We start from the raw sequence: 26903 nt of genomic DNA on the forward strand, positions 1-26903 counted from the left end.
AACTTATTAAAACAATATTTATTTCCATCATTTGCAATTACATCATCCAGAAATATACCAATGACGAATTTTTCCTGAATGGTTTGACATATTCACACTTTATACATTTTATCAACTAAAAATGAACTAATGAGATAAAACAGCTAACCTATACACATTACATATTAATCTATTCTAAAATTTGATTTGTTTTCATACAATTTTGGCTGGAAATATTTACTCGGTGGAAAAAACTCCTCTTATAAAATACAAGACAAGCACACTTGTGCAAAAAAAAAAAAAAAAAAAAAGATTCAAATTTTTAAAATTCATCATTAACTATATTTGTCTTTATTGATGTCATCATTTAAACATATTCAAGTTTTACGTATTCTTACATAGAATATAAAAAGACACTAATATTTCAAAATAATTTATAGGCGAAAAACCACATCGGCTTCTTTTCTCTAATGGTGGGTTTCGAATTAGTCAGCCGTCCAAAGCCATTAAGCTGTTAGATGTTGAATCGAGCCATAAAAGGTGGACTTAATTTGATAATTATAAAATACTTTAAATTATTGATATAAAAGCAATCTTTAAAAATTACTTTTAATAATTTGATTTTCGAATAGAAAATTCAGAAAAAAAAGTATTTTTCGGTGTGTGATAAAAACAGATTATTAATTCGAGAACTCATTATTAGAATCCCAACACAACTGGTGTAAAATCCAAAGTCAATTAATATTTTAAAGTTTAAAAATGAATAAATGATGTAGTGTAATAATATAAAGAAAAAAAAACCTTACGAATCTTACCGAAGTTCTGTAAGAAACTTCTTTTGCTGCTTGTCTGACCATTAAGTCTATTTGAATTACTCTATTATCTATAGAACTGGTTTAAAATAATTTCGAATTTATTAGATATCTATAAATAAATAAAAAGGAACAAATATTACTTATCAGTAAAAAAAAGTAATGATCTAAAAAAGTAAACCATTTTCAATTTTCTGAAAGATTAGACAATCCGAACCTGGTCCCTTTAGTAATAATGGAGTTATATCGAATGATTAGTATACGGCCACGGCCACGTAACAACAAATTCTACCGATCAGAGAAATCCAGGTTCAAATCTCATCTGGCCACTTGATCTTAGTTTATTCATATTTCTATCTACGCTAACTCAATTACTAATGTAAATAGTAATAAGATATTTGTTATTTCATATGAAAATCATTAGTTTGAATAATGAAATTCTTTAAAATATTGATAAAGTATACTTTTTTGATGATTATTTCTATTACTAAGTATTGTGAAATACTGGCAATTTTTACTTTGTATTTGGGAATATGTGTGAATGTATTATTTGAATTTTGCTTTGCATAGATTTTTTTAATTTTAATAAATTTCTCTATATAAATATAAGAAAGTTCACTTTAAAATTATTTATTTGTTGTTTGTATATTTTATTTATTTTTAAAGAACAAATTTCTCCCCCAAAAGCATCACGCATAATAGCTGAAATTAATATCGCCGCATTAAATATGTACGCACACATCTGAAGACAATGAATCCTGCAGAAATTTTAAAATTTTAATAAAAGTTTTTATTGCAAATCTATTTTATTTTTGTTAAGATATGTTTTAAACAAAATCGAAACTAAGCGAACTAATCTAATTATTTGTTAATGAGCTAACAAGCTTACTGTAAAAACTGTAAACTTCCTCTGTAAAAATATTTATATAAAATTCCGGATACTATGTCGCTTAATTAAAGTATCTAATCCACAAAACAAAGACGTATTTTCACCAAGAGTATGTACTTTGCTGTAAAAACTTTAAAAAATGATTATATCGATAGCAAGTAGCACCATTATATTCAAAATGAAAAAACAAAGGAATGAGATAAAAATAAATCTAAAGTGCTTTTAAATTTTGCAATTTATTATTATTTATTGAATCTTCAAATTTCTAATAATTCAATCTGATAATTTCTATTTTTTTTTTTTTAACTGTAATATTTGATCATCACATAACTTGTTAAACTACATTAACTTTTGTTTCAATTTAGCTTCTCTTTTGGAAATAAATTATAGAGGAGGATATTTTTATTTTTTGCTTTAAATTTTAAAAATATGTAAATTTTAATAAATTCTCTATTAATTTTGGGTTAAGGTAACTGCATAATATAAGCCAAATTTGAACAGGATATTTTTAATAAACTTATGTGCAAGCAATATTTTAAAATGTTTCGATTATTTACATTTGCAACAAATATTCCTTGAAATATTTTTCGTCGCGTCAATAAATTAAAAATATAAATTTAAATAAAGTAAGTTTATAAAATTTTATATTCACAAATATCTTAATTCTCCATAATAATTTCTTTGGATAATATTTTAATGATTTTATATTTAGATAATTAACATTCTTCGATGGCTAGAAAGTATCGGTATTTGAAATATTTATGCATCAGTCACGTAACTAAGAATTCTATTAATTCGCTTGATATAAATTGAGATTAGATTTTGGTGATGCAAAATGAAAACTGTTAAAAATTTATTTTGAAATCTTAATATCTTTTTATTGTGTGTTCCCTCCCACCAATTAACCATAAATAAAAATCAACAAATTACATAAGTACTATCTTTCAACATTTTAAATTTTACTAAGATTCTGATTTTAAATAATGCACATTATGAAAAGAGACAATGTAGCACATGGATTGTGTTTTTTTTTCTCTCTCTTTACTATTTACATTTCTATTCTATTTATGTAATCCCACAATTTCTTAAAATAATACAAAAATTCATTAACACCTTTAAAATACTTAAATGTACAATTTTAGGAATGTATGATTCAAACTTTCATAACTTTATAGAGTGTGCCGTCACAGATAGAAAAAAGTATTACACTTTTAAGTTTTTGTGGCACCAGTAGAAAGCTTTGGTACGTATGAATTTGTCTCTGCCATTTTTGCAACATGCTCCAAGTTGCAAACATCAAATGGAAAGTGTGTGTATGAAATTTACAATTAACATATATTTTTAGTGTATACAAATATAATTAATGCATAACATATTAACACATTTTTTATTGTGGCACAGCCAAATGAAAATAGTGCAACTAATACATTTCACTTTGGGGAGGCACAGAACATGAAATGCAGTAAAAAACCAAATCACAATGAAATGACTTAGAAAAGTTCCGAATAAATGAAAGATACATTTTCTGGAAAATTGTAAATGGGATTATGGTTGATAACTTTCTATGGAATTATTAAAATCGTATGTAGTTTTATATATTTCCCTTATTACACTTTATAATTGAAATTAGATGAACTTATTATTTTATTTATTTATTTACAGTAACTGTGCACTTAATAATAGTGTAATCAGCTACACAGATCCAACATAATCTTTGGATCAATTATATATATCACATCCACAGTATAATCCATATTGTGCCACCTGAATCCAAGGAGCCAGTGGCCCAGTCTGTATGAGGCAGACAGTTATTAATATTGAATTTTAAAAATAAAACCAATTCCCAGTCAGCAAGCAAAATTCAAGAAGAGAACCTAAAAGATGAAGAAGAAAAAAAAGCTATTTGAATCAGTTCATACTTGTCTTGCCTCAACAAATATTGGCAAAAAAGATGGCTCTTTGATACTGTCCAGTAAATAACATTTAATTCAATAATTTCTTTAAACTATTTCTGCTCAGTCTATTTTTACAGTCGAATAGATTTTTCTAACAAATGTGTTTGTTCCGACAAATCCAAAACTTCCTGAAAGAAATAAAAACCAAGAGTTTTGTATATTATACATACAAAAATATCACAGAAAAATAATCATATCTTACCACACAAGATTCCTAATGCTATACTGAAGAGAGCCATATAGCCAAAATAAAATGTTGTCTGAAACAATCCATACATTCTATAAAAAGATATAAAACAAGATATGTTAATTTAAAAGTGTTTTTTTTTTATAAAATTTGTTTTTATAGTCTAAAATTATTGATACTTACTTTGTTTTGAAAAAGAAATAATAAAAGGAATAAACATAAACATAGGCAGCAGTTGATCCTCCTGATAAGAAGCTTGTCCATTGCCTAAAATTTTTTATAACCATTAAAATTTATTAGTTTACTAAAAACACTTCATGTTTCAGTTAAAAAAAAACCAATAAAAATTAGCAAAAGTTTTAATTTGCTTTCACTAAATATCTAAACATTAAGCACAATTTTAAAGAAATCATTTATGCAAGTAACTTAGTATATATGCTTAGGCTTTACTTTTCCTTTTATTTTTAAACATGCATTGTTTTTAATATTTGATGGCTAAAAATAAGTATAAACAAGCATATCACAGTAAAAAATGAACTGTGCACATATGTTACTTTTTTGTTATATGCTTACATACAGAAAAACAGACATGAGAGAGCCAAATAGTTGACTTAGATGCCAAATTTCTAAACTCTAATTACATGGACTATTAATATTGTTTCTATTCTTAACTATATACTTCTACTTAAAATTTATAATCTGAATTAGTAATAAAAATTTAATTCCAATAACTACAATCAGTAAAAATATTAACAAATATAATTTATCTAGATCAAAATATCTAAAAGCAACATATAAAAACACTTGTGTACCATTCTGACTCCTCAATAGAAAACTTTTTAACTATAGAACAAATGTATTCTGTATTACAATGTTTTATTGTCAAACACATCTTGCAATGTTTAATCTTTCTACCTTTTTATCTTATATCCTTGCATAATTATAGATGTATATATAATGTATTAAATCCTAACTCAAACTACACAATAATGGTAATTTAAAACACTGACTCCAAATATTTTCTGATTTGATTTACTTACATAATAAAAAAATATTAATATTTATTTCCTAGATCAGAAGTGGCAAACTGTGGCACGTAAGAGAAATCATTTGGCACGTAATGTATCATATGATTTCAGTCTTTTTCAATCATCCTTTCTGTTTATCACTTGATCATCCTTTTTTCAATCAGATTTTTTACGTTTGTTTGAATTAAAGCGTATTTGTTTAATTTCTTTAAATATCATTATTCGAAGTCTAAGACCTTGGCACGCATTAACATCTTTAAAGCTAAGTTTGCTTACAATATGGCACACGGACTCAAAAAGGTTTGCCATCCCTGTCCTAGATGAATGCAGGAAAATTCTAAAAAGCATTGATTTTCAAAATGGCAAAATATTTCCATTCTTATTACTCATTAAGTGTGAGAGAGAAAAGCAAAATCTAAGATCAAATATGAAGAAAACAATTGGCTACTTTATGGCAATTTCAAAGTTTTATTTATATTTCTAATTAGTAACCCAGTTACATGAAATTTCAGTATTTTGTGTGATTGAAATAGTAGAACAATCTCAAACTGCTTAAAGATTGACTCTTGCAGAGATAACTTATCATGATGATAAAAACAGTGTAAGCCAAAACTTGGTTAACCCATTACAGTCAGTTTTACTTCAACCTAACAAATTGTTTCATCAGTTTTGAGTGAACATGAATATTTCAAATACAGTAGTGTCTCTGTAATCCAACATATATTGGACCAGTGAATGTCAGATTGCAACATATCGTTGGATTACTGTTTTTTTTTAATGTTTGTACATATGTATGTATGTATGTACTGTAAAAAACTACACTTGGTTTACAGGTTAGTTTATCATATTGATCACAATTGTGACTGTTTTGCTGACTATACATGTAATAAACAACTAGCAACTGACAGTATACAAGTACATCAGTCTCTATCTGTCACATGCCCTGTCAAATGTCAGATTACAGGATATGTCAAACTCACTGGTGTTGAAGTATAATGACTACTGTATTTGTGCAATAAATGCTTCGATTTTTATAAAACAAATTCTAAATTTTAAGATTGTCAAGGTCAAAGGCAATTATTTTATTGGTTTTCATATTAAAATTTCTATTACAAACAATTTTTAAACAGCAGCACTTAAACATATATCAGCAAATGTCTGAAGCTCTAAGAATTATAGAATCTAAAATATGAAATATTGGAAGTTGCATCTGTGCAACATTCAAAACATCAGCAAACAACATAAAATATAAAAATGCATTTCATATATTTACATCTACGTTATTTTCTAAAAAATCTTGAAGAAAATAAAGCATAAAGATAAAAAATACAAATATTCTAATCAACTATTAATGAATATCTGGAAAAGACACTAAAATTTGCATGTGGACAGTACATTCTTTCAACCAAACAATCCCATTGTAATAATGAACTAAATGAAAACACAACTCATTTATATTACACACTAGGACATAATATTGGGCACCACTTAGAAATGAGAGCTGAATCAAGGAAATATGGTATCAAACATTAGATATTAAATTTTATAGTTTACACAGTAAACCTTGTTTATTAAAAACTTACATTCCTTTGTTATTAGTCATAAAATAACTATTTTAGTTTCATAGGAAAATAGATAAGTTTTAATTGAGTATAATCCAAGGAAAGACTAAAACCCATTCAATAACTTATTTCATTTTTGTAAAATGTCTTATTTAAATTACATAGATTTAATAATTTTGATAAAACTATTATTCAGTTAAAGTTCAATACCTCTTTCAAAGCTTTTTGCTAAATTTCCAACATAAAATATTTATATATTAAAATAAATTTTATTATAATATTGAAATGCTAACGTGATGAAAACCAATTTTAGAAATTTATTATTATACAAGTAAATATTTGTGAATTTTTTCTCTAAGAATGGTTTGAGAACCTAGGCTAATGCAAATTATTTGATCAAAAAATATATATTTCAAATATGTATTAAATTTATTTTGCCAACTATAACAGCAAAGATGTCATAGATATCATTCAGGAAATTTTTTCCATGGATTGTACTTCCTACATGAGTGACATAGCTTCTGAATGACTACTCATCAGGAACCTAATGACAAAATTGCAGATTGGAACAACAGACAACTTTAGCTAAAATGGGCATTGGAACCCAAGAGGAGAACCCCCACATAAAAAGGTCAAAGGCCAATGATGATAGAAAGAGTTTGCAGATCCATCTCCTTGTGCAGTGTATTCCAGCCAAGCTCCACTGCCAATCCCTGCAACTGCTACTATTCGCAGGACCATAGCAGCAGCTGTATCTACTGGACATTCAACTAAGAACTGACCCCACCTAAGAATCTTACTTTCAACCCAGCGGAAACTTCTCCACCTTTCCTCAATATGATCCATGGCATAATGACATCAACCAACCTACCAATCAAGGTATTTACCAACACGTGTCCGACTTTGTAAACTCTTTCTCATGCGGTTCTAAATAGACTCTCCTCTTTAACAATTTGCTCTCATAGAAACAGTTTTTTTTTAAAAAAATAAATTGTCATTAAGTTTGCTAAAAACCATAGTGGAGTGCATCATTTCCAGATCTCCCTGTGTCTCTAACTTTTCTTCCTCCACCCTCTCACATTCATTCCCATACATAGCTGCTTGTGTGCGTTCTACATGTGCACAAGAAATTAGAATAAATTTTTCTGTGTTCACCAGAAAATAGTTCACCAGCGGTGTCAGAAGCATAATAGTGGGTGGTTATCACAAATATCACAGTAAGTTTTCAAAGAAAAAAAATTCAAGGTATTTATTTCTTACATAATATACTCTGAAAGAAAAAATGAATGCAACATATGTACATTCATATAAACCAGTTGTTCTCAACCTTTGAATCATAGAACACTTTTACACCCATGTGAGGATGCAGCATTATTATTAAATATGCAGGACTGGACAACAGGTTAATTGCAATTAGTCAGTCCATAAGATTTAATTTGAAAGTGAAAAATATCAAAACCTTGTTCATGTATAATTAATGATACTAACTTATGGGTAGATGATGTGCTGGTAGGTTCTCCAGACTTAAACTTCAATTGCCTGTTCATCTTTTTATTTCAAAAGTATGGTTATAGCCCAAATAATGCAATTCATTGTTTTTTCCCACTAACTGCAATTACTTTGCATATTTGAAGATGATTGTACCATATAATCAGTAACATACAAAAAGAATTGCAGGTGCAGTATAAGAGTTACTTATAGAACAATCACAAATAATATAGCATATAGCTTTATCTGCTATGCAGGGGCTGCTTCTCTATGATATCTGGATATAATTCAGTGCATTATTAACTATATAATATAGTTGATAATGCACAGAATTATATTTTTTTTTCCAAAAAACTGGTTGAGAACCACTGACAAAAAAACTAAGTTAATGAATTCTTGAATTAATTTTTTAATCTTAAAAAAAATTTTAATTTTGTCTTAATTATGTAAGAATAAGCATACTGAGTTTGATTAATTTTTATACTTACCATCTATAATCTTCAGCATTGAGGAGAAAGTAAGTGCAGACAATTGTTACACAAACAGTAACTACAGCCAAAATTATAAACACTAACAACATAAATCCATATACATAATATATTTTGTAAGCCCAAAATGAGGTAAAGATGAAATACCTAGAAAATTATTTTTAAAAAGTTAATTTAAATATGAAATAAAAAATATTATTAAATTCAAATTATAATACTACCGATTTCTAATTAATAACAATTTTTTAAAAATTTAATTACTCCTTTTATTTACTTATTTAAAACTTTTGTAGTTATTTTTTTTACTTAACAGACTTTACATTTACAAAGATAAAGTTCACCAATATACTATCAGACCTTAGATAAAATAAATACAAATATTTTTGTTTCTAGTTTCACTAAGAAATACACACAGAAAATTGTAAAGTTTTTAAAAATGTATAATATTACAGCAAGTTCAGTGGTGCATATCTGATAAAACTGATGAAGAATTATAAACAACACCCATTTGTAATGTTTAAAGTTATTTCTACACTATACACTTTAAAAAAAAAAGGAAAAAAAAATCAAATATTAAATTATCTATGGAATAACTAATCATTTTTGTCTTATCACCTTTCAACTTAATATTTATTGACTTGCTAACTATTTGAATATTAAAAAGTATATTAGCTCAAAAATAATTTGTCTAATAGTAATCTATGATTATGAAAATATACGTAATGTTAATTTTTGCAGGTGCATTATTTATACAACTAAAAAAATAAGTCAAATATATTTACTTCAGTTGTTTTTGACAATTATGGCAAATTTTAATTAAAATTAATTTCAGAATTATTTTAAATATCTAAAACCTACATTTCAATAAAAATTGATCCAAATGGTAAAATTCCACCAAGAACTATAATTACTGCTGGTTCCATAAACCATTTCTTTTCGGGAATGGGGCGAGGCACAGCATTAATTCTACAAGGATAGTTAGGCTGCCCAGCAAGATTTCTCCCCAATACTGTTCCAACCAAAGTCAGGGGAAGAATGACAAACAGGCAAATGCAAGTTACAGCCACCTAGAAATAAACTTCAGAATTATTTACTATTTCTATATATCAAACTGCTTTAACTATATTCATTACAAAATCATTTTAAACTTAAAATCAGTAAATAATAATTCAATATAATATTTAAATTACAGTAGAACATTGATTATTTGTGATAATATGAATGGCCAGTGACATTTCAAATTAAAAATATAAAAGATCAATTTTACAAATTTATTATACAACTAACATACATATAATACTTTTCAGAATAAAAATGTATCTTACTGTAGTTAATTGATAAAAGGTAAAAGAAATTTTGTAGTACATATTGTTTTAGGCTTGGACTTCACATTACATGAAAACAAACTGATAACAGAAACTGAAAAGTAAAGAAATTCAGTTTTAAGTTTGTTTCCATTTAAGCTCCACACTACCTGAAAACTGCAACATACTGCAGCATATATTTGAAGCTAACTTTTCTGAAATAGAGATAGCCTTGCTGGCTTTGATGTTTGTATCATTTAAAAATAGTCTGTTAATTGTTAAAAAACTAAACAAAAGGAAACATTGATTTTATATGAAAGTGACTTAATATAAGGCTGCTGAGAGAATTGCAACTTCAAGACCAGCTGATGAGTTTTATTTTCAGTAAGCAAGCTTTACAGAAGATATTTTAAACAAAATAATAATTATGATTTATTCTTATGCTGTCCTAGTACTGGACATATTCATATAATCATTAAATTAAATATTAGGGTAAAAAAATTAATGACAGCAATGGAAGAGGAATTGAAAGGCCATAGTATAAATATTTAAATATAAAAAACTAAGTACAGCACAGTATGTCACAATCCATGTCAAAACCAAGGTCAAGCAGAGAATTATCAGCTGGTAAAATGCAAAAGTGATAATTTATTAAATGAAAGTGAAGTTTGATGAACATTGAGAAAAGTGGTTGAAAAAGTGAAGAAAAGTATAATTGCTTTATAAAGAAATTTTATAAGTCTTTTATTATATTTATCAATGTTAATTGTCAGTAAAAACAGTTTAAGAACAGCAGAATTAATGTCAGTATATCCATTGTCAAGTTCTTTGAGAAAAACCAGACCAGCTGATGAGGGCCATTGTAGTCTGAAATGAATACCAGGATTTGAAGAAGTTACTAAAGATTTTTGTGGTGTGTAATTAGTAAGGTCTGGATTTTTGGGTGCCATACCCACTTGGTTTTTGAAAGGGGCAGAGTGTAAACTACATTGGTTTTAGTGCAGTAGGCCCACTCATTGCCAAAATGTTTAGCACCCAAATGCACCCAAAATGGTGGCTAGCACCCAAACTATATATTTTGCACACAGCTTCCCTTTTTTACATTTTTAAAGACTTTTTTTGACAATTATCTCTTTTTTTGGTAGTTTTTATTCATTCATTTGAGGGGAAAAAAACAAATTCATTAAACTGGACCATGTATGCTGAGAAAAAAATACGATAATTAGTTTACTCTTTTCATTTGTTGAGAGAAAAGGGGGTAAAGCGGAATTTTCTGGACTAAACAACTAAGCCTTAGGGTTTCTTTAAGAATGTAAACAGACTCACTGAAAATCTGCAATACGTGTTTTCTTTTCTAAGAATAAGAACAATCTAGAAAATTCTGTATTGAGGTCATCTTATCTTTGTGAACACAACAGCTCCAATTTCCTTTGTTCAGTGTCGGCGACATTAGAAAATGGCAAAATTGTCTGCATCTAAACTGAACATTTTAGCAAATAAGTTTAAAGATAGGTGTATGCACAGATGAAAAAGTTCTTCGCTATTCTATTTGAGATTATGTGATTTTGGTTGATGTGAAACACCAAGAAATGAAAATCAGGAGACACGCGAGTTCAGAAAAGCATAGAGAAGGCAAACAAAAAAGGAGGAATTTCAAGCAGACATTTATAGGGGCCTCATTTCAAAGAGGAAAAGAATCTCAGAAGGCTTATAATACATTTTATGCTGATTTAAGAACCACTCTTCTGCAGGCAAATATACCCTTATATAAAGTAAACAATCCAGCCTTTAAGTAATTTCTCCAGAAATACACATATATGGGAAAGCTTGTCCCAAATGAGAGCAATCTTAGAAAAAAACTATGTGAACAAATGATCAAACAATATCTAAAATCCTGGACGTTGTCGGAGACAATTCTATAGTGTTTATACTTGACAAAACAACAGATTCCACAAAACGGTATGTGCTGAACATTCTTGTTGCACCATGGACCCAATGCTATATACACCAATGTTGTTCAAAATGATCTAACTTGAAAAACTAACAACTACAGTGTCCCAAGCTTTCAATGATGTTTGTGTCAAGTTGTGGCCAAATGGTGTCCAGTAGGAAAAGGTTTGGCTTGTCGTTACAGATCAAGAATCTTACATGTCAGCATTCTCAAATTCAAAGTGTATCTACCTAAAGCATGTGACTTGTCTTGTCCATGTCCTACACAGAGTATGTGAATGTATTCATGTAGAATATAGCGAGGCCAATGACTTTATTTCGAAAATGAAAATGGTTTTTCTCAAGTGCCCTAGTCGGGAGTGTTTGTACCAAGATGTAACTGGACTGCCATTACCATCCAGTCTAGTGGTCACCTGTTGGGGTTCTGGATAAACTGTGTGGTATTCTACTGAGAGAACTTCAAGAAAATTAATGCGTTTATCAACGATCTTCCTCCTGAAGATTCTGCAGCCATAGATAGTGTCAAGAAACTGGTCACTAATCCAGTAGTGACTACAGAGCTCTAATCTGTGCATTCATACAAGTTATTGGTGGATAAAATCAACGAGCTGGAAAGACGTGGAAATGAACTGTGGGATCAGTAGAATGTTGTAAGTCATAAGCTTGATGTACTGGACAATTTTGCCCTGGACAAACTCTGTTTATCAAAACTAGTTTATCAAAAAATCCCAATTTGAAAAATATTTTGGATTGTACTGATCTAGAATTCTGAGTAAAAATGAAACATGCCCCCTCAGTCTCGGTTGACATAGAAAAATCTTTTTCCTTATATAAAGACATTTTATCCTCCAAACAAGAAAACTTTACTTTTAAGAACATTGAAATGGTTACTGTTGTAAATTACAATGCTCATCTTTATGTCTAAATTGCAATAAACAATTATGTAGTTTGTAAATATAATACTTCTTGTTGGTTTTTGTCTTAATAATACAGCATTTAAAGGCACCCAAACTAGCACCTAAAATGGGGGGAAAGCACCCAAACCAGCACCCAATCCATTCTAAAAGTGCACCCAAAAATCCGAACCTTAGTGATTAGTCCACAGTTATAATAGCTGATTTAATAATTATATGATAATTCAATTAATGTGACATATCATCTCAAACTATTTCTTAAATAAAAGTACTAGTAATGTTTTACTGATGACCTAATGTCAGTTAAAAAATGCTTTCTTATTGGTGACGGCCCAACTGAATAGAAAACCAGAAATGAAGTTTTCAACTTTGCTTTCAGGTGAGATTTTGTCAAGTCAAATGCAAAAGAACCAGATGTTGCATCATTTTCACTTTTCTGTTTCAGTTATATTTTCAGATAATGTGGAGTCCAGGCCTTAAACTTTCTTTTATGAATTATAGTATAAGAAAATTAATGTATTCACTTGTAGGTTCAACTCAGATAATGTGGATTCTACTATAATTCTTTTGTTTCTTTTCAGACTTAATTTAATATAAAAATGATTGCCTTTTATTTTATCCAAACTTTTCAGGATTAAGTTCAATACAGTTTAAAATAATTCGGAATTTATAGCTATGTCAATTTAATTATTCTTATCTGCACAATGAAGAGACTTAAACAGACACAGTATCATTCATAAATTAAAAAATAGTTATGAATTTTTAAAAATACTGCTTTGACTTCAATACAGAGGAGTGTCAGAATTCTTTAGAAAATTTTGGAATAGTAATATGAATTTCATTCAATAAAAACAACAGATTAGATACTGATTCTAGCCAATTTACGATCTTTAGTATTACGAAACAAATCCAAAAATAAGATGTTTATTTAAAATGTATTTTAGTGTTCATCTTTTTTTATAATGTGAAGTAATAATAAGTAAAAATTTGTTCCATACCATTGTTCCAAATGGAATAGCTCTTGAAGCATGATAATAGATGGCAATAAAGTTGATAAGAAAGGCAGTACCACACACCATGGCAGGAAGCAAAAATGCACTCATAAGCATCTGTTTAATCCATCTTTTCCCTTTAATTAAAAATTATTGAATCACCATCCATAAGTTATTTCTAAGAAGTTTAATTTAAAAAAATATATAATAATCAAGTTAAATAAATTTATAAATATAATATTTAGAAATCTATGATTTAACAACCTCAATCCAGTCACGTGTGTTAAATCAAGATTTATTACAAATTTATAATTGAAGTACCATTTCAAGTTCAATTAGTAAAAAAATAAAAACAAAATTAGATTAAATTTTACTTCTATACTTTCTTTAAATACATCAAGTTTGACAATGTTCCTCATGATAAAGTATACATGTGTGAATTTTATGATTATCAATTTAGTATAAAAGCAACTGAATCTTATTGCTGCATGGCACAACTGTTTGGCAAATTGTCTTCAAGCCTACATTCTACAATTGATTCAGTAAATTTAAAGCTGGAAAATATGAATTAATCCTTCAAGATAATCCAGGCACATGAAGGCCTTCTGCCTTATTAGATGATGAGTTATAACAGCTGGCAGAAGTCAAGTCACATGAGAAATGAGCAAGACACTTGGTTGTGATCAATCTGCTGTGGTTTGTCCACTGCACTTTCATGACAATGCAAGACCATATGTATCAAGGTCAATCTGACAGATGATGATGATGATATGAAAAATGCATTTGCATAGTTTTTTTTGAGTTAAAATAGTGAATTTTTATTAGCAGGAATCCATGATCTACCCAATTAATAGAAGAAAGTGCTTGAATGTGATGAAATTGTTTTGAATGGTTTACAACGCAAGTGGTAAGAAATGAAACAAGCATCTTATATTTTTACTTTTTCTCCATGCTCTATTAGGTAAGTTTATTTCTAAATACATTTTATACTTGCAATGTCATGATTTATGTGGTGCATTCAACACCTCCAATTTTTTTTCTCGGGACTGGAAACAGATAGAAACATGCAGTTTGTTTTAAAATACGCATGCATTCATTGGGAATGCGTGACAGAGATGACAGCACTGTACGGCACACAGAACTCTAGTGGCAGCGGCAAGAGCAAGGACTGTTTTTGATACTTAAAATAGTGATGTTTTCATCAGAAGAACAGCGTGTAATCATTCATTTACTCCATTTGAGTGGTGTGACACCAATTGAAATTCATCGCCAGTTGAGTGAGATATGTGGTGATGGTGTCATGGATGTGTCTAATGTGCATTTGACAATTCAAAGAAGGCAGAACATTGTGCAACAACAAACCAAGACAATCTCGGCCTCGCACCAACCAGTCTGACATGATTGAGTAAGTGGAGAAAGTTGTTTTGGAGGATCGCCAAATGAGTGTAGAACACATCGCCTCCAAAGTATGCATTTCTGTGGGATCACACAATCCTGCATAAAGATCTGAAAATGCAAAAAGTGTCCTCCAAGTGTCACACAATGCTCTGCCTTCTTTAAACTGTCACACCCATGAATGCACATTAGACACATCTATGACACCGTCACCACATATCTCACTCAACTGGCGATAAATTTCAAATCGGTGTCACACCACTCAAATGGAGAAAACAAATGAATACATGGTGTTCTTGTGATAAAAATGTCGCCATTTTAAGTATCAAAAACAGTCCTCACTCTTGCCGCTGCCACTAGAGTTGTGTGCCCCATACAGTGCTGCCATCTCTGTCACACATTCACAAGTGCATACATATTTTAAAACAAACCGCTTGTTTCTATCTGTTTCCAGTCCTGGGAAAAAATTAAGAGGTGTTATAACTTGAATGCACCACCATTATTTATTGGTTATACATACACAAAACTTATATAAAACACTCAAAATATTGATTCCCTCAAATTCACTATTTAAAGAATTTCCTGAATGTTCAAAATAATTATATTTCTAATAAATTCACATATTCTATATGTAACTGTATAATATGGTTATTGTGATTTTGCAAAAATTCCTTATGTGTAATAAATGAATTTGATTTTCAGATTCAGCACACCTACTTTACATTAATTAAATCATTTCACCTGGTTCAGTCAATGATCTCAAGGTTTCAATTCACAGACAAGTAAATTGTTGTGGTAAGTATTATTCAAAATTAGTGAATTAATAAATAATTAATTATTGTGACATCATCACAATCCTGGGCTGCAATTTTTAATTTATTTCATTTAAAATATATTCTCTCCACCTCAAATTAGTAGTGGCTTGCCCCTGTACATCATACTCTTCCCTTAATAATAGAGATGTGCCAGTCACCTAACACTTTTTCAAAAGAAAATTTTTGAACTAATTTTGAAATTGAAATAACATGACTTCTGGTTTGCATCGGAAGTTCACATATTGGGGCCTCTTGCCTCTAAGATTTCCATATCTGGTATCGTCTTTCATCTATCTAACTCTGTTTTTGAGATTAAAGAAAGATGAACAAACAGTGGGAATTTATAGATCTATAATTTTTTTCAAATTGCAGCCCAATCATGAAAAATACCCTTATAAATTATTATTCTATTATTTTCTACAATCTCACATTACATGTCAAACACAGATTTTATAAGACTTCAAGCTTCATCTCTGAGTAATGCGTTAAATAAATTTCTACCCAAATAGAATTTCAAACTTCCCTACTATGTGGGAATTTATGCTTTTACTTTATTCTGGCTTAGTAGTAGGCACCAGTGTGTGTGTGTGTATGTATGTATGTGTATGTGTGTATATATATATATATATACATGCTGATACACTCCAACACCATTGTAATAAGTAATATGAAATGAAATTTGTTTGTGAACTGTCAGAAAATTAATTGTGTGCCCAGAACATCTGCTGCATGCCATACTTTGGCATGTAGTCTGCCAACACCTGATGTGGAAACTATTTTTTTAAATTAAATATTATAGTATTTAATATATAAAAATTAAACAAAATTTCTTAATGTTATCATCATTCAAAAATAAGTTTCTGAAAATCAAATGTTTTAAAGATAAATTTTATATAAAAAAGAATTACCTCCCATTCGTGCATATAAACTCCCACCAAAATATCCATTAATTGGTGATGTAGCAGCATACACAAATATGGATGTGCTAAGTAATGAACCACGCCTAAAAATTTAAAACAAAATTAATTGAATTGTAGATATACATTAATAAATACACAGCACAAGATAATTTATTTATTAAATCTAAACTTATAAAAAATTTAAAATTAAAAATTGATTATATAGCAAATAAAGTTAGTTGTAATTGTGATTTTATTTTATATATATGTACTATTTATACTTTGGTATGATTAAAAAAAAATCCTTTAAAAAACCATACCCATTTAATGTTTATTCAGATTGCTCTTGTACAGTATATAATTGTATATTCTATGAAAATTCTGAATATTTGGAGATTAATTTTTATGAAAAATATTATAACAGAATATTTTTATTTCTTTGATAAAATTTTAACAAAAAGGATGTACATTTTTCGTTTCCAAGAAAGAAAGAAAGCAAACTTCCTTTTGTTACTGACTAAAAATTACTCACTGTCCTATGATGCTGAGTCAGTTACCCAGCCATCCTTATAAAAAGGAGTAGATTTCCCACCTAATTCGTGCAGTTCACTGGAGGTTCAACGAGACCTGAACTGGCCACATAAGCGCAGTTCTTGGAACCCAAACTGTCCACATAAGTGCAGTTCTGAGACGACAGAAATTGCAATAATAACTAAGCACAGTCTTCGATGGGTCCAAAGTCACCATAATAGATAGATCTCCAGAAGGGACAGCCACATAAGAAGTCGGCAATACTTTATAATGCGCAAATAGAAGTTACTCTTCAAGATTAACGCTCTCCTCCCGATCTTCTCCCAATATAAAGAACGTAGCGACAACCGAAGACAAGAATAAATCTCAAGTGAAGATAGTATAATATGATAGAGAGTTTATATAAATCTCTCTCTCACACACACAGATTAGATTAGTATACTGTATTTTGATCTCTCAGTATATTGTATTTTTATTCAATTTGCTTTATTAAACTTTGTTATTGTTATTTAATGACTGGTCAGATTTGGTCTCTATTCCTAGTAACAGTCCTCCTAAAAATCATCTTTAATATACGCGAGTTAAACCGCGGTAAAATAGTTTAACTGGTGTTGGGAATTTTGACGAAGGAGACAGTGGTTATACGATCGTCTAGTCTCCACACTTTTACACTCATAGAAAGCCATCCTTTGACTCAGAAGGCCAGTTTACCCGACCGGACAGCCGATTAAGTGGTACACGAGTCGAGCCAAACATCGTACCCCCGACTAGCCCTTATTCTATATATAAACTTAACACTGAAATATTTCATATAATACTTGTTTTAAAAAATACATAAAACTTAACAGACTAATCACCTTGCTTTCATAGTTTTATTCAATATATAATGTTTTTAAATATGTATATTAAAAACAATTATACCTTAATCATTTTTGAGACTAATTTAGAAACATGAATTTTATGCCTTCAGATTTCTTCCTGTTTATAATGTAAATTAAGGATGTACTGATAATCAGTTGAGCTGATATATTAACCACTTCTACAATTACCAGTATCTGCCATGTAAAATATCAATAAAATATTGCCAATAATAGCAGCCTGTTTGCAAAACAATTAACTTTTGAAAGTACAACTTAGATTATGAAACTAAAGCAAAACAACTTCTAATTCAGGTTATCGTTACATCAAAAAAACTAACTGCAGAAAAAAATATAACAACAAACACCAAAATTAGAAAAGTTAAAATTCACATTACTCCAATTTTGTTAAAAAAAACAGCATTACAAAACCAAAATCTAATAAAAAAAAAAAAAGCTTTCAAGGGCTCTTGCTCAACTTTTCTAGCACTCAAACAGGAGGTTAAGGGGATCATTAGGAAATCCAATAATTTTCAATTATACTATGATAAAATTTAAACAACAAAAGCAAGTGAAATAACTTTGATGAATTATGATAAATATCTCCATAAAAAATGTTTAAGTTTAAAAAACACTGACACTAGCTGAAAGTTGATAAAATTGTGTGTGGTTCCATCTGTCCTGAGATTTAAAAAAAAAAAAACTAACTTTTAAATAAATTTTACTTAAACATATTATATTGTGATATTGGCAAAATTACTGGAAAATACTGTTTCCAATTTTCATTTTACTGCAGAGGCAGATCGTCAATAAAAGGTGCTCTCTGTATGTGAAAATTGTTTTGGACTGTCACTGGTGTGTTGAAATGATAGAAAAAGGGAAACGAAAACAGTTTTTTTTATATTTGTGACATTTTATAATAATTTTATATTTTTATAATAATTAATAATATAAAATAACTTTTATATTATTAATTATTATAAAATGATTTTTTTTTAAATATCATAATGTCAATGATGAGTAAAATTCATTAAGTCTGACCCCACTCAAGGTATGACATGACTCCTCTTTCTTCACATGCCTTTGTCTCCTATACTTCATATCCCTTTCTGTACTCCAAAATTTAATAGCATAATTACTTATATATATACATATATAAGTTACCATGCCAAATTTCATTTCTTAATCTTTACACCATCCTGAGATGTTAAATGAAATGGATACAAACATAAGCACCAGTTTTTTCCCTTTTTTTAAACAAAACAAATGCCATCAACACACACACAGAAGTTCTTTTTTGTTCTTTTGGTTTGTTTGGGTTTTTGAGTTTCATTGAGATTTGCAAAAACCCAGAGAATCAATTTGACATGATTACAATACTTTCTTGTGCATAACAGCTGGGAAAGTCAAACTTAAATAATATACATTACATTAACTGCAAAGCAAATTGTTTAACTGTTAAGCAAGAGAAAAATTTTGAATACAAATAATGTGTTTTGTAATAGTACTTCATAACAGTATTAAAACTTTTTAACATGATATATGTAAAAACATTGCAAACTTATAAATTACAAACAGCAGTATGAAGACCTAAAAAGTATTTCATTCTCTGATTTTTTCCTTTTTTTTACAGCACTGACAAAACAGTAAAGATAAATAAAAGTTCAACCTTTTGTGACTTCAGTCTGTTATGTAATATACTAGTAATTTTTCCAGCTGCATTGAAAAGGCAGCTGGAAAAATTACTACACTTAAAGGAGTAAACAAATACTTTATTGTTGTTTGACTTAAAACTGGGAATTGAAGTTGTCTTTTTAACTAACCTTTCTCAGATCTTCAGTGTGTTAACAGTAGTTTTTTTTTTTTTGACATACCTAAATTTACTCATCAATAGTTTGGGTATTAGTTTCAGTAGATTCTGAGTCCATCAAGTCTACGCATTTCCATAAACTGGAAGAAGTTCTAGGAACTAACTGGATTGGACAGGCAATTATTATTAATGCCAATTTTTAACACCATTTTTTTCAGAACTTTACTGCAAAAGTTTGAAGTTTTAGATGTAATAAAATATTGATTTTTGAAATGTGGTTCTAATGAAGTTGCACAAACAGCTAGTTCATTTTTCTCTAAATGTTAGAAATGATCAGCAAGTGCTTTCTGCAGCACTGTGTATGTTGTAGTAATATCATACACATCCATATTTTATTACTTCAAGTACTTGTCCAGCAAAAAAACACATGAATCACCTATGAAATTCCAGCAGTTTCCATACTTAGTTTTTGAGTGACTTCTTCAAATGGCTGCCTAAGTTTTTCAAGCTTTTCAACATATGTCCACTGATTACATGTGAGATTGTCTTGCAAATTATGTTCAATAGCATAAATGCAAATAGCTTTCTGTTCTAGAATGCAATCCAGCATATAGTATATACTATTCCGTATTGTGGAAACATCTTTATTTAGGTTATGTTCTAGCACTTAGTTCTTTTTGACTCTTTCTGAGATGACACACAGCCAATGCCGAATGATGGAAATGGCCAACAATATGACAACATACTGCCAGAATGTCCAGAACACTTTGCTGAGGAAACAATTCAATCTTTTAAAACCAGTTGTAAAGTATGTGACAAATATAGTAAATGTTCCACAGGACAGAGTTTAAGGATGCTTAACATGTTCTTCATATTGTCTGTTATAATGAAGTTTGTCATGATGCATCAATTTTCCACTCATATAATGTTTTATTCCATTTTTTTGCTTATTCTAGCAGCAGTATGCTTTCCTTCAAAATGACTGATTCCCAAGACACATTAATAACAATTCCAATAATCATCATTCAGTAAAACTACCATAATATAGCTTTGGTTAGCAGCTGATGTCTATAGAGCTGTTGCTTGTGAAGCTGAGATAATCAATAATTTCTCAACAATGATTCTTTTTTGTTTCTTGAAGTAATTCAGGTTTTCCAATACTCCCAACCTGGAATGTTATAACTTGGTTTTAGTGTTCTAATTAAGCACTTAAAGCTATCATTTTCAACTATTGAATAAGGTTGAACATCTGTTGCAATCATTTCAGTAATGCATTTGGATATTTCTTTAGAATACAGATGATCAGTGAGATTGGCTATTTTCATATTGAGAAATTCTTTCATCAAAGACTGTGTTTGATGTTCTAATGAGCACATTGCTGTTGGTTCTTGTTACTCAGTATGATGATCATACTGTATTGCTTCTTTATATGCTTCTGCATGATTTCTTAGATGTCTTTTCATACTCATAGTATTAAAAGTTTTAAGAGTAAAAAAATCTCATGAAACTTTTGTTGAGCATAGCTGACATCAGCAAATCTTGAATCAGGCTTTTTATTAAATAATTTTAAAAATTTCAACTATTATCCATTTCAACAATTCATCTATTAAATTTCACATTTAAACACAACCAACTATTAATCTCCACTAGCAGCTAAGCTAATTATTAACAAACATAACTGCTAGGAAAAAAAAACTATTTTCATTTGAAAGAGGGAAAGAAGTAAAAACCCTGGAATAACAATAACTTACAAAACTCAGTGAAGGCTACAAATATTCAATGTAGAACATGAAAAGTTTAAATTAGGCATTAAAACACACACAAAAATGTAAAAAACAACTTTAATTACTGCTGTTTTTTAATATCTTTGTCTGTTTTAACATCCAATTTAAAGCTTACATTCTACATAAACAACAAGAATTTTTTATGGGCCATTTGTTAATTGGAAAAGCTGATATCGGTACATCCCTAATATAAATACAATACATATTTTATATTTTAATCATTTTTATCAATTATAATTAATTATTTGTTATTTTCAATATGATAATACACTTACTCTGTATACAGTTCACCTAATATTGCAAATATAACAACACACAATGTAACCACTGCAATTTGATGACCTGATCCAATTAATGCAGAAAACAAAACAGGATGAGCAGGTGGTCGAAAAACATCTCCATGAACTTGCTTCCATCCGTATTCATCCCCCAAATCTCGTTCCTGTTAAAAAAAAAAATTATAAATAATAATAAACCCTTTTATATTCCATTTGTACAAATCTCTGTAAGAATAATACTTCAAAAGCTTGCATTAATAAATTACGATTCAGTTTTTCACTAGAATAATATAGATAAAATTTATATTACATAAAATGCAAGTTCTGTTATTATATTTAACTTTTATTTAATTTGACAGCAAAATGAAAATTTAAAGTCATTTTGTTGCAGTGAAATTCTAGAATTAGAAAAACAATCATTTTAATATTTATATTTTTAAATGTTATAATCAAGCATTAAAAAGAAATTTTGAAAAATATTGAAAAATTTCTAATATTTATTCTAAATTTGAATAAAAAATTAACAAATGCATACTATTACAAAATAAACTAAGATGTGCTAGCACAGTAATTACACTCATACTCCCACTTAAACAGCCCCACTTTGCTGTTTTCATTATTGTATTCTAGGATAACTTGTGTCATATTTAGTCAATCACAGCAACTCCTCTGAAGTCGTTGCATCCTGCTAAGTTTTGTGAATATTTTATAATATTTTTAGTGTAATTCTATCCATTAGGTCAGGAAGAAAGTGTGTAAGTGACAACTGTTTAAAAATGCAAAGAAAAAGCATTTCTCTGATATTGAGAGTAATATGTTAATTAGAAGTTGGTGAGCATCAAGTTGACGTAGGCATTCCTTTCAATTTAGCAACACTACAATAAAAACAATTCTAAAAACTGCAGATAAAAGCTCCAGCAACTGTGGTTTAAAATTTTTTTAGCAACAAAAATAATTTGTTCGATAAGCCATTTGTTTCAAGTAATGGAAAAAAGGTTTAGTATTTGGGTGAATGATTAAATGCAGTAGTACATTTCTCCATTTTCAACATACTTCTTTAATTCTCAATTTTATTTTATTCTATTCTTATTTACATTTTAAACTATACACTATGTACTTTACATATATATATATACACAGTAGAGCATCAATAACCCGACTTAATTGGGGACTGGGGTTGGTCGGATAACCGAAAAGTATGAAAACATACATTATTAGTATAGTGTATTAGGCCTGGTTTAAATACTAGCCTCTCTTTCATGGTCGAGCCAGTGCTGCCAGCTAAAACATGCAAAAATTTAATAAAAATAATATTAAAGTAGCAAGACATAACCAAATATTGTAGTGCCACATCACTAGCGGACATTTGAATTTGTCGACTAGAATGCGGTCGGTTAACCGATAAGTCGGTTAATCGGGGGTCAGATAACCGATGCTCTACTGTATATATATAACAACACTGCTGACTGGAGTGGTAAAGTGGTTAAGGATGAGATGTCTATTTTATTTAACATTTATTATTTTGTATTTTACACCAAACTGTATGAGAGAGATGTCTATTTCTATATTTTAGATTAAAATTATTAGAACCTCTGACTTTGACTACAACACAACTAACTCACTCTATTTTCACATGAAAAAGAAATACCACAAACATATTTGAATTGAAGAGCTTTTCATTTAAATGTGAATGTCACAGAAAAGTTTCTACAGTGATGATAAACAAAAACTTATTTTTAACAAAATATATATATATATATATATATATATATATATAAACAAATCAGCCATTCAAAAGATAATGAAACACAAGAATGTTAAGCACAACCACCATTAAAGTGACTAGTGACATCGCCTACTGAGTATTATGCAAATAAACAATATCTAGACATCTCACTCAGTTCTATCCCATAATGATGTGAAACTGAGTCATTAGCATGTACCAGAGGACAAAATGATAAAAAACTAATATAATTAACTACATCCTGGCAAAGTGAGAAACAAAGCAATAAAATATAATCTCTAGAAGTTTCTTACACTTCAAGTAGTAATAAATGAAATCTGAAAAATAACATGCATGCAATTTACCAAAAACTTCCAGTGTCTGAGTAATGCAAAAGTCAAATAAATCAACAAGTGGTAATATACTGGTCTCAATTTTTTTTTTGGACAGAAGATTAAAATTAAGTCTGACAATTTGAAATAAACTATAGATAATAATGCAATAAATCTCACAAAAACCTGTAACCGGCGTAAAGTACAAAAATTTGTCTGAGCAAACATTTTCGAATCCCTCCTGGGTCCTTCTTCAAGCTACAAATTGTTTGTAACGATTAATCAGAACAAAGACCAGCCGTTTAGAATGAAATTTCAAATTGCGAAATTCAAAAACAGAAAGAAATCGCATACATATTAGGTTTCGTAAACTAAAGTCATTACGTAATGTCCAGGCTTCTTATAAAAAAAATGGTTTCTGTAGTTTTTACAAACAAAAGTTGGTCTCAGAAGAAGTGCGATGATTCTTTATTATAGAAAATAAATATATTTACCATATCATCCATTTCTTCATCTTTACTGTAACGTGCATAATCCTTTCTCAATGTTCTCATGAGAATCATGCTTACCAAACCAACCAAGAAGATGACCATCATGAAAGAGTTGAAAATAGAGAACCAATGTATCTGTAAAAACATTTATATATATCAATTTTAACTTTAGAAAATTATAATCAATGTAATTATAAATTTATTAAAAAATTCACTTGAAAAGAATAGAAAATATTCCATTATTTTAAAGTGAATGGAATGCCTGAGATATGCTTCATATCTTGTTAAATTTATATAATCTACACCATGTAGACATTCACATAGACTTGACCAGGCTGCTGTAGTGTGCAGTAGCAAAGACATGATTCATAAAAGTACTGTACAGTGTGCATAAACTTACCTATTGTGAATGTTATGCCCATCAGTAATAAAACTGAAATGCAATTAAAAATGAAACTAAATACTAACATTGTTAAAGAAATTGCAGAAATATATCTAAAGACATGACAGCAATCAAATACATCTGAAATATATAAGACAGTGACTAATACACACACAATGAGCTACAAAATATTTTGTAGCACACAGTATACAATGTTTACTGTAAGGCTGAACATTTTTTCCTCCATTAACAATATGTATATTGTCTCTAATTAAAACTGAATTAAATCAAAATTACATTCAGCATCAAAATATAAAGATTGCACATTTAAAAAAAACTGATATCTTAACCATAGCTTTCTTAGTATGATAAGGTTATAGAGTTTTCAATTTCTCCTGTTAGTGTCTTCCTAAATTGATGTTTACAGTACTACTTTAAAACTCAAGCTGTCACTCTTTCCCTTGACTTCATCCCCATAAACTGCAAAACCCATTCACTGATCTGCATCAAATTTTGAATAGTTACTCCCTGTCACCCTGCAGGAAACATGCAGGAAAGGGCTGCATATTCAAAACTTTTGAACTGACACAGGTCGCATACAAGAAAAAAGAAAAAATGCCAGTAATTCACAATTATTTATTCATGTATAACTATAAATTAGCATAGGTATACTTAATTTAGCTTCTGAAACTGATTTAAACATAATATATTGAAAATATTTGGTTAAATATTAGTCACTACTAGTTTTAAATTAGTTTCAATTTGAGTTTGTTAGCCAGTTTCTTGTTTTAATTTTTACTAAATTCATTGCAGGAAAAACTATTCACATACATAATTTGTAGAAAATAAAGTTTGAATTTTTGCTGCATGCTTCCTTAAGCTGGGAAATTGATATATTTATTCATATTTTATGCAACGCGGGCTGCAAAAATTATTAATGCAGGCCATGGGTTGCCCATCCTTGCTGTAATGAGGACAATTCAACCCCTTTCCTGAGTTCCCAGTCAACACTGGCAATTCTTTGTTAGTTTTTAAATTCCTACTATTAGTTCACACTCTCCCTATATATATGAAGCGTGCAATGCCATAAGGTTGTAAATGCCAAAAAACAAATTTTTCAGGAGAGAGAAAAAACACTTTTTCTAATGAACAAACTTTAATCAAATGCTAAAAAAATTATTTTAACAATTTATAGTTTGGAATAAAACATTGGGTTTAATTTCAAACACCTACGAATAATAGTAAGGAAACAAAAAAAGTTTAAAAACAGGGTTAGAGCCATAACGTTGTAAATGCCAAAATTGTGCAAGTGCATAAAGTTGTAAATGCCAAAAACGATTGCAGTCATAAAATTAATGTTTCTACAGCTGAAAAACAGTTTTGAATACCAAAAACTTACATTTAAATTATTAAACACAATTTACAAATTCGATATCAATTTTAACAGTAAAAACTGACAATAATCTATTAATGACTTGAACTGGGCTGTAATCTTTATCAATAAGGTATTAATTTAGTGTAATAAAAGTTAAAACGTATTTAAAAACTTCAAATTTGAAAGATTAATGGAAGTCCAAATATCATTTTGAAATATCAAATAATAAAGTGACAGGTTAACTATTAATAAACTGGCATTTAGTTATCCGGTTCTGCTAGCATCTCCTTGAAATAGGTTTGTGCTATTGGATTTAAAAATGGTATCATTTTACCAATGTCAGGTTTCTTCTTTTGAGGAATCCCAAAATGGGAGCGAGCAAGAGGAAGTGGAAGATTTTTGAAATCATCAATGCTAACTCCATCTTTCAGCACATTAAGCCCAGTGCACCATCTTGCTGCTTTACCTCCATCTTTAGCAATCATAACTTTAGCAAAGTTATTTGATGAGAGTCTAATTTGGGATGCTGTTGAGATTCCCAGGTCTTTTGTATTCAAAAATGCGTGGGCAATCGATTTAAAGTCATGAAATTTCTCAAATACGATGCAGGTAAAAGGGTTTTTGGTTCCCTGCACTTTTAATGATGTCCACAAGATCCTTTAGTGTGTAGGTTTTGCATTTTT

General features: G+C 29.2%; 1 protein-coding gene across 1 annotated transcript; it reads right to left on the reverse strand.

The window, feature by feature from the left end:
• LOC136971042 (transmembrane 9 superfamily member 3-like) lies at window positions 1-24625 on the reverse strand. Its single transcript, XM_067265532.1, has 9 exons — window positions 24467-24625; window positions 21915-22081; window positions 16667-16761; window positions 13555-13685; window positions 9247-9455; window positions 8389-8535; window positions 4006-4089; window positions 3838-3914; window positions 1-3763 (listed from the first exon to the last, which is right to left on the reverse strand). Exons 1-9 carry the CDS (start codon window positions 24608-24610, stop codon window positions 3696-3698), a joined length of 1122 nt encoding a protein of 373 aa, XP_067121633.1. The 5' UTR covers window positions 24611-24625; the 3' UTR covers window positions 1-3695.
• Window positions 24626-26903: the final 2278 nt, after the last annotated feature.

This window comes from Centruroides vittatus, unplaced genomic scaffold, assembly GCF_030686945.1.
Source record: "Centruroides vittatus isolate TY-2023 unplaced genomic scaffold, ASM3068694v2 contig_2288, whole genome shotgun sequence".
In the NCBI taxonomy this organism is placed as follows: Eukaryota; Metazoa; Arthropoda; class Arachnida; order Scorpiones; family Buthidae; genus Centruroides; species Centruroides vittatus.

Excerpts from the sequence above, each read along its gene's own strand:
- LOC136971042 (XM_067265532.1), bottom strand. The coding sequence starts at position 24,610 with ATGTTTTTACAGATACATTGGTTCTCTATTTTCAACTCTTTCATGATG. Across the intron at positions 9,456-13,554 it reads CTATTCCATTTGGAACAATG|GTGGCTGTAACTTGCATTTG; the intron begins GTATGGAACAAA and ends GTTTATTTCTAG. Across the intron at positions 4,090-8,388 it reads AATGCTGAAGATTATAGATG|GCAATGGACAAGCTTCTTAT; the intron begins GTAAGTATAAAA and ends AAAAAATTTTAG.